The 14,416-nt window shown below is 37.9% G+C and overlaps 1 protein-coding gene across 1 annotated transcript; it reads right to left on the bottom strand.

The window, feature by feature from the left end:
- Window positions 1–1,743: 1,743 nt before the first annotated feature.
- On the bottom strand, window positions 1,744–12,093 carry LOC139731440 (neogenin-like). Its single transcript, XM_071642327.1, has 3 exons — window positions 11,968–12,093; window positions 3,835–3,953; window positions 1,744–3,181 (listed from the first exon to the last, which is right to left on the bottom strand). Exons 1-3 carry the CDS (start codon window positions 12,091–12,093, stop codon window positions 1,744–1,746), a joined length of 1,683 nt encoding a protein of 560 aa, XP_071498428.1.
- Window positions 12,094–14,416: the final 2,323 nt, after the last annotated feature.

Raw genomic sequence — 14,416 nt, 5'->3', positions numbered from 1 at the left:
CTATACAAGTATGTAATATGTACATAGTGGTATAATGCTGATACGGTTACAGCTCGTTATTCCGAAGGTTCGTTATTCCGAAGGTTATTTAATCCGAAGGCTCGTTATTCCGAAGGTTCGTTAATCCGAAAATGTTATAAGGGTCATATTCTGAAGGTTCGTTAATCCGCAAACGAAATAAGGCTTGTTATTCCGAAGGTTTGTTTAAATGATCCGAAAACTAAATAAGGTTCGTTAATCCGAAGGTTCGTATATTTTCGTCACCTTAGGACAATTGTGATAAACGACGAATGACAAGAGTTGTCCCATGATGACAGCTGAATTCGTTGAAGCCACAGCACAACCCATAACAACAACATACAGGTTTGTCAAGCAGACAGTATAAAGCTGTAAGAATACCAAGCGTCAAAAGCTTACAACTAATTCAACTGGCATCCTGCAACATCCCTTGTCATAATTTGTCACGGTTATACATACATAAACATACACACACGCACACACACACACACACGCACACACACACACACACACGCATATATATATATATATATATATATATATATGCATAAATGCATGTATATTTGTTTATTAATGGGTATACGTACATTCAGATAGATGGTCATTACTAATAGCAAAGCATCCAATTCTCCATTCTCTTTCGAAAATTCGTCAGTTTTGAAATAACCCGTCAGATGCATGTATAATGTATGTTAAGCAAACAATTATTTTAATCTCTCTCAACCATTAAAAGCAAATATAAAAAAAGTGTGTCCGTTTTTTTTTATCTGTTTTGTAGGTCGGAAAATAGACTGGTTGTAGGAATTAGAAAGGTAAGAGAATTGTGATACAGAGTAATACCGTAGCGGTTATTTACAATCACACACCATAACAGGAAGTTCAGCCAGCTTCTAACGGGCTCGGTTGCTAAGCGACAGCTTTCCATATTTCAGTCCATGACTTCACAGCGTATGTTTTGAAATGTTCCAAAAATGTCGTTTTGTTTCCTTGCTATGATCTAATCATATCCCCGCATACATGAATTGTTTTTTAGAGAGAGCAAGGAATCGTGACTTCTTCTTTCATCATTTTTTTTAATCACTCCGTCATCTTTCGGAAGCTAATCGTGGCATTAAAGTCGTGTGTCTTTATTTGTTATGAATAAACTAAGGACATACATGTCTTATTTTATTGATTTTCGAATTGATATTTATAGATCTGCTCTCTCTAGAACTCTTAAAATGTGTTCTCGTTCAAAGTTGTTTCTATTTGGGGAAAGTCTATATTTTTTATCAAAGCTTTGCCATCGGCCTATTCAACAAGCACCCCCGGTTTTCAACTACACAGTGGACATGTGTGTGTGTACATTGGCTTATTAAATGTCGAATGTTATGCAGTCTACCCTAAAAGTGTACCCTTATTTTACTTGGTACTGCGAGAATACATCAGGTATTAATCGTATATTTAAAATGAACAATCAACTTTACGGGAAGAGATGCGTAGATTACATAGGGACGATTACACACGCTAGAGCTCCAATAACTTGGTAAATGGAGGAATCCCCTTTCATCTCTTTTACATCATGACATAAAGACCACTACTGTCATGTCAAGTGTAAGATTTTACTGCTTCTATAAAATGGTGTCGCTTAATAAGGATAACGTAGTTTATTATGAGGTGTACAAGCACACGTTAACATTACGATGTGAATCAACCACAACCTAGGCAGGCTTTGGAGCAGAAATGCTAACGCCTGCTGTTGATGGTATTGTACGGGGACTCGTCAGGGGACGGGTTCTCGAAAGAGGTAAGTGTCTTTTGCGTGTCGCGATGAACCGGGAAAAGCCAGGAACGCATGACGCTGACGTAACGACTGCGGAAGTAGACGTTCCCGTCGCCTTCCGCTCCCTTCCTGCCTGCCTGGTCTTGCTGACGGACTCTTCGTACGGTGACGACGCAGAACGCTCCGATGGCGACAATGAAGATGATGCCGATCAGGGTGGCGATGGTGCTGACGGATGCCACGAAGATGGTGTTGAAGGAGGAGGCACCGCGGACCGGGGGATCAGTGGCGTCCACCTCGGTCGCCGTCTCGGTTGACTCGCGTTCTGCGACTTCTGTTGCGACGCTGTCACTCGAAGGCATAGACGTGTCATGCTGCTGCTGGGTTGCAGTCGCTGTTGTTGCATCGGTTTGTTGAGTCGTTTCCTGTCCATTGTGGGTCCTTAATCTCGGAGTAGTGGCCGTACTGGTCTCCCTCAGTGGTGGCGATGGTGTAGTGGGGGTTCCGGTCTCCCTCTGTACCGGCGCTGGGGTGGTGGTGGACGGGGAATCTGTTTCCTCTGGTAACAGAGTCGGCGTAGTTACGACACCTTTGGTTGACGTCTTGGTAGGCGACACATCAGTGGGCTCCACTTCCCTCGATGTGGTAGTTTCCACAGCTGGCCTTGCAGATGAAGATGGGGCTCGAGTTGACTCGTCGTGAACAATGACCACTAAGGTCGCCTCTGCTGTTGCCTCACCATTAGCTGCCCTTACTGTGCATCGGACGACGCCAGCATTTTGTCTGGATCCTCGGAGGCGAAGGATGTTGGCCGACGCCGTGGTATCAATGACGATGTCTTCGCCGCTGTGCTGTTCGACGCCATTGATGAACCAGTGGTAGCTGCCTCGTGGCGCCGAAGATGCACTACAGATAAATGACGTCACCGATCCTGCTTCAACCTCTTCAAATGAGGGCGCAAGGAGAACCTGCGGAGGGTCGACCACTAGGCGGAATGGCCCCACGAACGATGACCTCGTGTCCATCCACAGTGGATGCCTGGCGCGGCACTCTACCACCGCCCCGTCGTCGTTTCCGTCTGTAACCCACGCGTAGACGAGGCGTCCAGATGCAACTACCAGAACTTCATCGTCCTTGATCAACTCGATCTCCGGAATAGGATATCCGCCATCGAGCTCGCATACGATCTCGATCGTTTCGCCCACTGCTATCAAACCCGTGACCGTACTCGTGATCGTTGGGTATTCTTCGGATGGGGCGGCGTGAACTTCCAGTTCGGCGGAGCGAGACAAGATTCCCGTTCCGTCAGAGAAAGCGACGCACTTATAGTTACCAACATCGTTCGGTTCCACGCCAGAGATGATGAGATTGTACGAGGTTCCGTCGTAAAAAATGGAGTACCTGATCATTTCAAAACAAACACAAATGACGAAAATAATTTTTAGAGTATACATTTATGAATAGTGTCGTCAGATATGAATATGTTGCATAATGACTCTCATTCTCTCACTCCCTCTCTCTCTCTATACATACGTTGTATATTTTATATACGTGTGTATATGATTATATCAAAAATGTACTTCCAGACACTGCAAAGTTCCCCTCCCATTTCATTTCTTATTCTTTTTTGTCTTAAACGGTGTAAGATGATTCATTCCTGTGATGCACGTCGTTCGTAGTATATACTGTACATTTAAATACGCATTTGTTTTGTTTCTGAATATATTAAAAAGAAATCATTTGAAGTGTGTTATGTTTCAGCAAGATTAATTCCTAACATAGTGCAACATCCGGTCTATCTATATTTATTCATATTTTATTGCGTGGGGCGTGTGCCTGTGAGTGCACTATTAGACTACATTATCATCTGTTGCCACTAGGGATAGTGAAAAATGCCTCACTCAAGTCAATCATGAGTAGCATGTACCAAGCCAGATTTTTTTTTTTTTTTTTTTGGGGGGGGGGGGGGGCAAATAATGCAACCCTGATAGAACCCGATATTTTCTTTTCTTTTTTTCATTAAGTAACGACAACAGCAGCAACAACAAGCTTACCGTGAGCCGGGATTATTCCCGACGATCTGCAGAGATTGGCTGATGACCACCGTGTCCCGAACCCACATAAACGTGTCCGCCAGGCGGTTTAGCGAGCAGTAGAGGGTGACCGTTTCGCCCTGCAAGAGAGGAATATAATTTAGATGGACAAATCTATAGACATTATATTCATATTATTTACATATTCATATGTTTATATATATATATATATTTTGTATATATGTATGTGTGTATATGTATGTATATATATAGGCCTATATGTGTATTTGTATAATTATATTATATTTTAGTGCGGATTATTGTATTAATACTGCGGATGATAACTACATCACTGCTGTTATTGTAACAAAGAAATAGTATTATGTATTGATTGTTTTTATTGATTGATCACCGGTAATATCTGATATTTTATGTGTGATATGGGTTGCAATAATGTAAACTCTAATATTGTTGTTTTGTATCCCCATGTACGTGTCTAAACCTGCCATTCGTTTTGAATGAAACGGTGGACCTGGTTCTTTTGTATATTTGTTATTCTCACACTTACTTGAACTTGAATAAAGTCATGATTAAACAACAATACATCTATACATGTATATCTATCTACACAAACACACACACACACACACACACACACACACACACACACACACACATATATATATATATATATATATATATATATGATATATATATATATATATATATATATATATATATATATATATTGTATATTTTATTCATATATTTGCATATTAACATTTCATGGGAAATAGTGTATCAATTGTAATAAGTGCAATTGCTGCCATGCACAATTTCCTATTTAGTGGAGCGGCATAGCTTGAAAAATTAGAGGAATTGTGCATTTTATGATAAAAGCACCAAATTTCGCACACATGTTGACAATTACATTAGAAATAAATTCAGATATTGGGCCATCGAAAATAGCGCCCTCAACGGCCATGGCAGCCATTTTTCAAAATGGCCGCCATAAATGCCATTTTTCGTTAAAATTTACAAATTTCAGAAGGGAAAATCAATAAGATTTTGCAAACGAGTGGGAAATAACATTCAAAATAAATTTAGACATTGGGCCACCGTAAATTACGCCCTCAACGGTAATGGCAGCCATTTTTCAAAATGGCCGCCTTAAATGCCATTTTATAGTAAAAATTTACAAATTTCAGAAGGGAAAATCAATAAGATTTTGCAAACGTGTCGGACATAGCATAAAAAACAAGTTCAGATATTGGGCCATCGCAAATTGCGCCCTCAACGGCCATGGCAGGGATTTTTCAAAAAGGCCGCCATAAATGCCAGTTTTCATAAATTTTACACATTTCAGAAGGGAAAATCAATAAGATTTTGCAAACGAGTGGGATATAACATGTGAAATAAATTTAGATATTGGGCCATCGCAAATTGCGCCCCCTAACGGTCATGGCAGCTATTTTTTCATAAATGGTCGCCATAAACGCAATTTTTCGCAAAAAATTTAAACATTTCAGAAGGGAAAATCAACAAGATTTTGCAAACGAGTTGAAATAAAATTCAAAATATATTTAGATGTTGGGCCATCGCAAATTGCGCCCTCAGCGCCAATGGCAGCCATGTTTAAAATTGGCTGCCATAAATGCCACCTTTTTCTCCGAATTTACTAATTCCAGAAGGAAAAGACAGTGAGATCTTGCACTCAATTAAAAAATTTCGTTTGAAATATTTCTTGCGCCTATGTATTACATTATTGTAAATAGCGCCCTCTATGGCCATTGCAGCCTTTTTCAAAATGGCCACCATGGATTCCATTTTCTTTTATTTCCTGATTTCACAAAAGGAAAAGTCAATAAGATTTTGCACACAATTTGAAAATGATGTTTGAAATAAATATTTGTATTAGATTATTATAATACTGCCCTCAACGGCCATGGCCGCCATATGCCAAAATTGCTGCCATTGTCATAATCATTTTGTTTTAAAAAATTTCAGAAAGAAAAGTCAATGTGTACATAAATTGAAAATCATGTTTAAAATCAAACAATATATCTAGATTGCATTAACTCTAGAAATTGTTCCTTCGCAAATTTTCAAGAAGAAAAAATGCTTATAACGGTAATTGCAGCCATTTTCCAAAATGGCTGTCATAGATGCCATTTTTCTTTAATGAAGATGTCCTAATGCCGGAAGAAGACAGTAAACATTTTTTTTTTTTTGTCGCAAGTTGACAATACATATAAAGAAGTTTAGACATTGGGCCATATTCATAAACTGTGTTCTCAATGGCTATTTCAGCTATTGGTCAAAATGGCTACAATACACTCTTCTTCTTTTTTTTTGTCTTGAAAATTTAAATTCAAATTGAAACTTGAATTTATTTGAATGTCTTTTATCAATATTCACAAGAACTTATATTGTCTTCTTGTGGCATTATCATATTTTCAAGAAATAAATAGCATCTATAGTGGCCATTTGGAAAATGGCTGCCATGGACGTTGATGGTGCCATTTGTAATGAACTCATATATTATTTTCTTTTGAATATGATTTTAAACATAAAGGTATGTACAAATTTCTTGGTTTTCTCTCTGAAATTAGCAAATCTTTCCAGAAAAGAAAAGAAAAAAGAAAGAAGCAGACATCCATGGCGGTCGGCATGGCCCTTGAGGGCGCCTTCTAAGACGACTTTACATTTAAATTTATTTTTTGAGTTTGCAAAGTCTTATTGACTTTTCCTTCTAACATCAGCAAATTTTTGCAAAAAACAAAGCAAAACAAGGGGGGCATCCATGGCAGCTGTTTTAAAACTTGGCTGCTATGGCTGTTGAGGGTGCACTTTTGGATGGCCTATTATCAAATTCAGTTTGAATGTAATTTTCCACCTTTGTGGAAAAAAAAAGACATTCATGGTGGCCATTTTGAAAAAGGGCTGGAATGGCCATTGAGGGGGCAATTTGCAATGGCCCAATAAGTTTACTTTTGAATGTACTTTCCCACCTGTTTGCAAAATCTCGTTGGCTTTCCCTTCTGATTTTAGTAAATCTTTTCGAAAATATAGCATTATGGCGGCCATTTTGAAAAATGGCTGTCATGACCGTTGAGGGCACAATTTCCGATGGCCCAATATCGATATTTATTTTAAATCTCATTTCCCATTTATAACCAAAATTTCATTGACTTTTCCTTTTGAAATTAGCATTTTTTTAATGAAAAAATGGCACTTATGATACCCATTTGAAAAAAAGATGGCTGCCATAGCCATTGACAGCGCAATTTTCAATTGCCCAATATCTGGATTTAGTTTGGATGTAATTTCCAGCTTGTTTACAAAAAAAAAAAAAAGACCATTGGCTTTCCCTTCTGATATTTGCATTTTTTAACAAAAAATGGCATTTGTGGCAGCCATTTTGAAAAAAAAGGCGACCATGGCCGTTGAGGGCGCAATTTCCGATGGCCTAATATCTAGATTCATTTTGAATGAAATTAAAATTTATGGGAAAAAATTTATTAACTTCTCCCTTCTGAAATTTGCAAAATCATCGAAGAAGTGGCACAGCCATTTTGAAAAAATGGCTGTCATGGACGTTGAGGGCGCAATTCACAATGACCAAATATTTAGATTCATTTTGAATGTAATTTCCCACTTGTTCGCAAAATCTTACTGGCTTTCCCTTCTGAAGTTAGCAAATATTTTGAAGAAATGGCATTTATGGCGGCCATTTTGAAAAATGGCTGCCACTGCCGTTGAGGGCGCTATTTCCGATGGCCCGATATGTAGATTTATTTTGAATGTAATTTCCCATTTGTAACCAAAATCTTATTGACTTTTCTCTCCTAAAATTAGTAAATTTTACGAAAACATGGCATTTATGGCAGCCATTTTGAAAAATGGCTGCCACGGACGTTGAGGGCGCTATTTACGATGGCCCAATATCTAAATTTGATCTGAACGTGATTGTCAGCCTGTGTACGAAATTTGGTGCTTTTATCACAAAATGCACAATTTTTCGGCTATGCCGCTCCACTAATTGTTATGAATTTATATCGTGTGATGTAATCGTTCTGTACCTATGAATACTTGCATGATTATTAAGATTGGTCTTGCTTAACCCTAAAAAGGCCGGGGGGGGGGGGTTGAATCACCCCCCCCCCCTCGACATTTTTCGCGACTACTCCGCCGCGCGAAATTTTTTTGACTGCGCCGTTCACTGACTTTTTACTTTCAAGTCTCGCGCATCTTTTGACACCATTTTTGCGAAAATCGCGCATACCGTTATGACGCTGCATGACGTTTTATACATGCCTGTCAGACCGAAAATGGCTCAAAAACATGATTTTGTGTATAAAGTCTATGCAAATGGAGTTTTCTCTTCTTATTCATATAGATATGATTATTTTCACTTTCATATGCTGAAACTAATTGATTTTAGCATAATTATGCTTGAAATAGGTCCTGTCATAAATTTTGCGGAAAAAAATGGTAAAACAAAAGGTCGAAAAAACAGAGAAATACATAAGAAATTCATAAAACAATAAAATACTTAAGAAATTGATTTTGATACCAAATTTTTTTCATGTACATTGTTAGGAATGCTACAAAGAATGTTTTTACCAAAAATTAGGATTCTAGGAGCTTTAATTTCTGATTTAGAACAAAATGTATGATTTTATGCATATATTAGCATAATTAATCATTATGACGAAAATTTCCATTTCTTTTTGTATAGCTTGGTAGAATACGCCACAGGTAATGCACGTGCCAAATTTCATGGCGATTGCGCGATCAACGGCCGAGATCTCGGGGGGGGGGGGGGGTTGAATCAACCCCTCCCCGGCCACAGAACACCCAAAAAAGCCCGGCCTGGTTAGGGTCAATCACGTCCATGCCGTACACGATCCTGCGTGCAATATTGCGACTTACATTTCGTGGTCGGAAAAAATGATGATATTGATAATAACAATGATAATACTAAAACAGAAGACTGTAGCATTCAAGAGTGTTTTGAATTATGTTACATATACGGATTCCGAAATGCATCCGTTTTGTATTAAACTTCGACTTGTAGTGGATGGTCAAGCGGAAAAGTACAAGCTGTAGGCCGATCTTTATCACGTTTATACGATAAGGAAACCCTAACCAGCCTGAAAGAGGTTTTATCCGCGTACACTGTGGGCTGTGCCAAGAAATTGGAGGACATTATTTCATCAGCCGCGTAAACGTATGTGTATCGTTAACATTTACTGAAGTTGTGATAGGTATACAAACGGCAACGCACAATGGGGGTGGTGTAACTGAAAGGTTTAACAATAGAAACTGGACGTTGTTGCGAGCACCAACAGTTTCCCATTCTGTGGAAAATACCCATTGATCACGGGTACTCGTGCAGTAATCTGTTTACCCCTGACTCGTACAGCCTAAAGTGTGCTGGTTCGTCGCCTTGTTATATGTATATATTATAGTGTATATAAAAAAGCAAACCTCCTCAAAAACAATGACAAACCACATTCAAGCAAATTCTCTGATATGCGGGCTATTTCCAAAGGTGCAAAGTTAAACCGACTGTAACCGACCAGCTTAACACGTGAGCTAGTATCCATAAACCAGAGACTTATTGCATCTAAGAGTGAAAAAGATATTTAATATTAATAAAAAAACAAAGTAAAAAGGATTCTATTGGTTTAGCGATCCGGAGGTCTTGCGGTCGTGTCTAGATGGAATCTTATTTTCATTGCTCATTTGCCATTTATATCAATCTTTCTGGATGTTTCCCTTTGTTTGCATGTAAAGAGTGAACAAATAAAGATAAAACACAGTGTTTAGGACCACAATTACTGAGCTCATATCTGTAAGATTCAATTCACGTAGAATACCTTTGAATTTCATTTGGCCTAAAATGACTGCTCACAATGACCATCGCAACTCCATTGATCTTCCTCTTTGAAAGAATGGTACAGTTTTTGTTGGAATTCGGGATTCAGTTTTTAGTGAGATAATTAGAAACCATTTATGAAATATGAAAGGGCATGCATTACCATTTTTACGAGCTATTCAAAGGTTACTAGTATTTGTTGAAAGTTGGTTTTGAAATACATACCTGTACACCTGTAGCTGAAATATTCGAAAATAAAGTAAAATGAAGTAGTTCCTAATAAAAAAGTGGATCCCACCTTTTTATTTAGACCGCTTTGTTTCTAGATATATGTATCTCAGCCTTTTCAAAACCAATTTTCATAGAATGAACCTTGAATTTTTCTTAAACTTGCACCCTGTTTCATATTTGATGACATGTTACTTACAATGTAGTATCTCACAAAGCAAGTTGGGAATCTGAAGCCCAATCGCAACCAAAACTATACCATTCTTGGTCTCAAAATAATTGCGTGAATAGGACGAGGTTTTGTGAACAGAAATCTACTCTCCGCACAAATGTCATTCAACCTGTCATAACGGACAAAAATGTGCAGTGTACAGTTACACATTGCATTGAAGATGCAAATTTTTGTGTGCATTAAATATGAGCAAATATCCAGAAAGGAAACTGACTCTATCTTTTTGACTCTACCTTTCTTTTAAACTGACTCTATCTTTTTTACGCTGCACCAAAATTATGGAATAATCTCCCTTTGTTTGTAATACAAGCAGTTACAATCAATAAGTTTAAGGCCAGGTTAAAAAGTCATCTCTTGAAGTAATGTATTTTCTCTTTGAATTTCCTGTATGCATGTCATTTTGTAATGCGCAGTAGAGTATATTATTATAGTAGCTGCGCAATATAAATGTCCTTTATTATTATTTGTTTAATGTATATTATTTTTCGGCTTTATATCATCCTGTGGGCTTGGCCTTTTCACTTGTACGAAACTACTTTCCATGTTAAACTGCAGTTTTACGTGGATTTGTACATATGTGATTATACATCACAATAATACAATTAAAAAAAGGATGCGTCCATAAATTTCACTGTACGAATCAAGTTATATGTGTACAATTAAAGAGTGAATCAAACAATAATGCATGTACTGTATCATGAGAATACAAAGTCCGAATATTACAGTAGCTATCATAGCCGTGAAATAGGAAGAAACTGTGATGGTATTGCCAGTTAATGAGCCCAATATTTACATGTACTTATTATGAATCCCTTCACCAATGATTAGATCCAGCCAGTTTTAATGGATGGCAGGAGTTCTTTGATGACACCCACCCCCATCCCTCCCCCGCTCCACCTGTTTTGTCATATACCACTGTACCTTCTATCCCATATCCTTGTTGCCAAATGCACCGATGCACGCTGCCCATGCGTACATCCGGTCGTAAGCTAACAACGATCTTGTCTTGCCGAAGATGCCTACAATCAATAGGTTGATTATCATAGTGCTATCATGTGCATAGATAGGAATAAAGTGGTGTGGCCAATTTAGGTGGGGTGGGGTACATACAATTGTAAGTATCACTTTCCTAATGAAGAAACAATACTAATCTAGCACTGAATGAATGCATAGCATGTAAGTTGTCAGTTTATAGGTACAAATAGGTATAAAAGATGCACTCTTTTTTACTGGGTTCTAAGACACGTTCTAAGGGTTAATCTATAAAAACACTTGCCACGTCGTACACTGTACGCCATGATATCAATTTCATGTGGTCCTTTTTTCTCTCTCGTCTCTTCAAACTGACTTGTTTTTTTCTCGTGATGTTCGCGAACACGACAGAGCAGTCGGTTGTATGAAGTATGGTGACATTGTCGATTTGTCTTCAGGAAAGGCATTGTTTATGACTAATTTCAACCCGCTTTATTTATGAATTTTTGGTACTCATAATTCTACATCATAACGAGCGCAAAATTACTTATGCAGTCCCAAATAATGTGCAAAAGTGAACACGAATCTGTATAACAAGTGGAAAGAGGTCCATACGTACCCCATTATTATGCCTACATTGTATGAGCTTACAGTTGTTATGTGTTTTGTTTCTGCTTTTTTTGTGAAAGAAACTTTATATGCGCACAGAAATACGACATGTGTGTCTTGTTATCATAAACATGGCTTGTCTCTTTGTTTGTTTGTTTTTTGGTAAAACTTTCATATTTGTAGGAATCAACATCAGCAAGCTCCACATGCACTCTCTCTGTTATCTTACCTGCACAGCTGTGGTGTCCCTTGGTTCGACGAGGAATCCGAAAGATGTGTCGGCCGACGTGATCGCAACCATGAAAGTCGTCAGGATACATACGATCGCCACGGCCGCCTTCTTCGCAAACGCCATGATTGGTTTTTAAATCCCTCAGACGCGCCCCGTCAGATATCGAACAAGAATGACTCTCTTTAGATCAAGAAATATACTCCTTCACTGCGTATATTTCTGTGGTAACATATAGAGGTATCCTAACTCATCCGATGAGAGTATTATATCTCCCTGATGTCATTATCATCGGGAGGATGATAATGTGGAAGCTGAAGTTTGGGAGATCGTCGGAATGCGATCTGACCAAACCCTGTCCCAGATACACAAGGGGGTAGAACTACTACACTGCACAGTGTAAGGCGCTACTCACTGAAACGTAGTATACCTTTTACAAACTTCTTCTTGCAACAAATGCATTCTTAGGGCGTGCCCAAGGACTCTATTGAAATGGGACCGCAATTTGGTTGCAGCTGACAAAAGGCGAAGTTACGTAATGGAACAAAAGGAGATTTTAGAAAGACGACTGGTTACGTTTGACTCTGTTTTTGACGGAGAGCGTCGTCGTAAAATTCACCCTCTAACGTTAAATGAGTTCCCTCTTTGTATCCATCTGAGGTCCACTATACAACCCTCTTGCCATTTGGGATCATCCGTTCTTCAAACCAAGGAAGTACAAGATCTAGTACATCCTTTCTCAAACCAAGATTTGAAGGTAACACTCGAAATTATGAACATCCACAGGCCTGAATCTATCAAATTCCTGTTCATTGATACGTCTTCATTGTAACGTAACCAGGAAACGCTTGGGCGAGTTTGGAAGAGGAGCGGCTCACACAGATAAAAGACGTCCTTCCACTTATTTTAATCCTAAGCTGCGCAGATATGGTAAAGGAAAAAGACTGAGCTATCAAATTTGTGTGTATTTTACAGCACATTGGATTAGTCTGTTTGTTTTGTTTGTTTTTATTTTCCATCTAACAAGATGGCTAGATATCCCATATTATTCAGCTGCATTAGATGGTCTTCCGTGGGATCCAGTTCAATGTATTTCGGGCTGACCACTGCAGCACTATAAAAGCAATGGGATACTCGCATTCTAGCAGAACAAATTCAACTTTTCCTGTGTAACATCACAGATATTTACACATCCGTAATTCAAAGTCATAAAAACATTCAGTGGAGACACGACAAATTGTTGAGTTCTATCATTGCATAACATTGTGACTGTATAATTCATGAAATAAAAACATAGTTATGATTCAAAGACTTAAACACTTTTTGTTTTTGTTTTTCAGTGATCTTTATTTGATTTGTATAATTTTACATAACAAAACATTCATCTTTCATGTATGCAACAATGACTAATCAAACAACAACAACAACAACAACATCAACAACAACAACAACAAAAATCAATCAATACATAAGTCGAGAGTCATAACATACATCTTAGATATTATATCCAAATCTACTCGAACACACACACAAAAAGAAAAAAAAAAGAAAAAAAAAAACTTGACCTACATACACGCGCTCACCTGCACATACGCCTACGAATAGGTTTATTACATCACAAATTTCAAATCAGTTTTCTAATGTATAATCATAGTTATGTGAAGAATTAGTATTATAACAACTGTATAACCGTCAGTTTTGTTATACCGTACAGTTAAGTCTTCTATGTTGGCTACGAGTAATCTGGAAAGTTGCTGTGTCATATAGACTCTTCATGGATACCATACCTATAGCCTATCTTATCATGATATCACCCATGTATACCAATCATTGGTGAAATTGCTGAATAGGAAAAAGGATAATGCCTAAGGAATTACATAATTCCTGAAGTTCTAACATTACCAAAGGGGAAGAAAAAGAATTTAGAAATTCTGTTTTGATTTGATACAATTAGTATACGTATTCATAACGATTTCAAAACATAAGACACATTGTTGATTACACTACATGGCATCCTATTCAGAGGCTGAATTGAAAGTATTGGTGCGTACAGATCAATGACAGAAAACGATCAATAAAATATCTTATAATGTAGAGTAAAGATGCATTAAGAAATAGAATAGGAGTAAAAGAAAATCACTTGTACATCTACTTGAAATATAGAGCAAATCTAATTCTGGGCATATCATGGTTATATACTGTGAATGAATTAAGAATAATAATAACGGAAAAAAACCCTGATATTACTAGGCACGGAGTTCAAATAATACTTGTACCCAGAAAAATCTGTGCTACATTGATGTTCATTAAATAGGGAAACAAAGGTATCGTAGGACTTTCGTTCATATTTAATATCTCACGTCCCACATCTAAATACGTTCTAAAGCTTGATGCTTAAACAAAACTGAGTGGAATGTTTATCCCATTAGTATCTGAACCGCCCGAAACC

The sequence above is a fragment of the Diadema antillarum genome, unplaced genomic scaffold (assembly GCF_040938485.1).
Source record: "Diadema antillarum isolate AM-2024a unplaced genomic scaffold, OU_Dant_1.0 scf00000022, whole genome shotgun sequence".
Classification (NCBI taxonomy): domain Eukaryota; kingdom Metazoa; phylum Echinodermata; class Echinoidea; order Diadematoida; family Diadematidae; genus Diadema; species Diadema antillarum.
The sequence above is the reverse complement of the archived record's forward strand: the minus strand, read 5'-3'. Positions and strand labels throughout refer to the sequence as shown.